General features: G+C 39.7%; 1 protein-coding gene across 2 annotated transcripts in view; it reads right to left on the bottom strand.

Moving 5' to 3' along the window:
- LOC111150173 (leucine rich repeat containing G protein-coupled receptor 4) overlaps positions 1–2,435 on the bottom strand; it is a 102,995-nt gene that overhangs the window by 27,131 nt on the left and 73,429 nt on the right. For both annotated transcript variants that reach the window (XM_022507572.1, XM_022507571.1), the window contains one exon: positions 883–954. In XM_022507572.1, coding sequence (XP_022363280.1) covers positions 883–954 — 72 coding nt within the window. The remainder of the gene's footprint in view (positions 1–882; positions 955–2,435) is intronic.

Here is a 2,435-nt window from a genome sequence, read left to right as displayed (position 1 = left end):
AAATGATAGGCATCTTAATTCCTTTTAGCTTTAAAACGATTTTTAGCATTTTGAGTTTTTGTAAGCCATTTTTTCCCCTTTAGGGTCAGCTAATTCAAAGTTCTTACAGCTATACAATAAGTAGAAACAAAACTCTACTAGTAAAGTTTAAACGATCTAACAGAGAAGAGAGGCATAGATCAGTACCAAAAATGAAATATTTATTATTTTTGCCTAAAGCCATTTCTAATCATATTAATAAAATGACTGCTTGACATGAGTCATAACCACAGAATGGAATGGTAAAAGCCACATATAATTCCCCGAACCAGAGGTGATTTGCAGAAGGTTACCCAGCAAGCTAGTGGCAGAAATGGGGCTTGTAGTGAGTTCACCTGTTCCCCAGCCTGCCATAGTCTACACCCCTAACCAATGCCAGGAATTTATTTCCTGGTCCCTCACAGACTCTGTAAATGATAGGCATCTTAATTCCTTTTAGCTTTAAAACGATTTTTAGCATTTTGAGTTTTTGTAAGCCTTTTTTTCCCCTTTAGGGTCAGCTAATTCAAAGTTCTTACAGCTATACAATAAGTAGAAACAAAACTCTACTAGTAAAGTTTAAATATGATTTTGATTCAATCCATTAGCCCCACAAAAAAGCCTAATACATTCAACTGTAATGCAGTGAAGGTCAGAACACCTATTATTTAGAGTTTTAACTTTTGTTATCTAGACCCAAGGTTGCCTAAATCAACCCTCGCCTCCCACACTACCCATTGGCCACTCCTTAAATCTTTTAATCCTGAACTAAAAGAAACTGTGCTTACCCTAGCTCCAAGCATGTTGACTATGCAAAAAGAAAATACACAGCCAGCTGCGGAACTCTAAAATTGCATTACTTACAGAACTTTGAGTTCTTTCAACCCAGACAAGGCCTTTGGGTGGATAAAAGAAAGGTCGTTGCCAGCCAATCGTCTAGGGAAAAAAGTAGCAAGAAAAAAAAATAGTAATTCAGGCTCTTAAAAATTCAGAACTCACAATAAACTAATCTGTGATTAAAGCTCTATGTTAAACATTTCTCAAGTCTCTCTGACATTAAACATGGACTTAAACCTTTGCTAAAGCGATCCCAAGGTTCTTCCAATGAGATAAATGTCTCTAGAATTTTTTTGTAAACTCCCAATACAATAATTCAAACAGGCACATTTTTATTCTGGTGAGGTCAAGCAAGCCAAAACACATTAAACCAAATTAAGTTTGCTATTCATGGTCACTCTCTGCAGCTTGCCGTGTTTTCCAAGTGCTTCATAAATACAGACCACTGGTCAGCAGGCAGGAGTGTTTATACAGATCAGAGCAAACCAGTCTGTTTAGGAGGAATGCCTTCTGGAGGCAAGTCAGCTTGTTATCTCTCCATTACCAAGGGCGGCATTTTCTGTGCAAAAGGGAAGCAAAAAGTGAAAGTCACTGTAATCATAAATTTCCAAGCAAAGGCATGTATGTGCATATACACACACATATATATGTATATACACACACATACACATACACACACACACAGGCATATGGTTTTGGTTTTTTTTTTTTAAGACATGTTTTCCTTAAGAAATTTTAAAGTGACACATTTAACTGGGAGTAAGAGTGAGGAAAGGATAAGAACTCTTTGGGTCCTTTGTAAGAAGATATCTGAGCCCACAATTTCTATTGAGCCCCACTTTCCTTCCCGTTTTCCCAGGCACACAGAAATGGGAGAAAAAGTTAAACAGAGGACTTTAGGGAGAAGAAGCAGGGAGTAAGGCAGCAACGCATGTAAGCAACTTACAAACAGGTGAACTGAAGGAAGGTTTCCAAGCATTGACTTAGAAATGAGAGCTGTGTGCCCATATGTTAAACACAGGACTGTCCCAGTTTCCTGGTTTCACCAGGGGTACTCTCTCAAACAAGACTGTGTATCTGTAATTTTTTTAATGTCTCTCCCTCCTTGTTTCTTAGGATCACATAGTCATCAAGTCATATTAATTCCCCCTTTAAAGGTTCTATTTTCATCCGTTTCTCTTCTCTCTGCAAGCACCCTACACCCCTGAGCTATATTCATCAATTCACTCATTCACTAAAGAGTTTCATTCATTAACAAATATGAGTGTCTACTAAGTGCCAGGCCTAGGATGTCCTCTTCTCAGACCTCTGCCCCACCCCCACTTTCTTTTTTTTTTTTTTTAATATTTTATTTATTTATTTGACAGAGATCACAAGTAGGCAGAGAGGCAGACAGAGAGAGAGAGAGAGAGAGAGAGAGAGAGAAGCAGGCTCTTGGCTGAGCAGAGAGCCGGATGCGGGACTCGATCCCAGGACCCTGAGATCATGACCTGAGCCGAAGGCAGCGGCTTAACCCACTGAGCCACCCAGGCGCCCCCCACCCCCACTTTCTTAACCAACTGAGCCACCCAGGCACCCCG

Source organism: Enhydra lutris, unplaced genomic scaffold, assembly GCF_002288905.1.
Source record: "Enhydra lutris kenyoni isolate GAN:26980312 unplaced genomic scaffold, ASM228890v2 scaffoldscaffold22, whole genome shotgun sequence".
Classification (NCBI taxonomy): Eukaryota; Metazoa; Chordata; class Mammalia; order Carnivora; family Mustelidae; genus Enhydra; species Enhydra lutris.
Note: the sequence above shows the minus strand (reverse complement) of the source record. Positions and strands in the feature narration are given on the sequence as shown.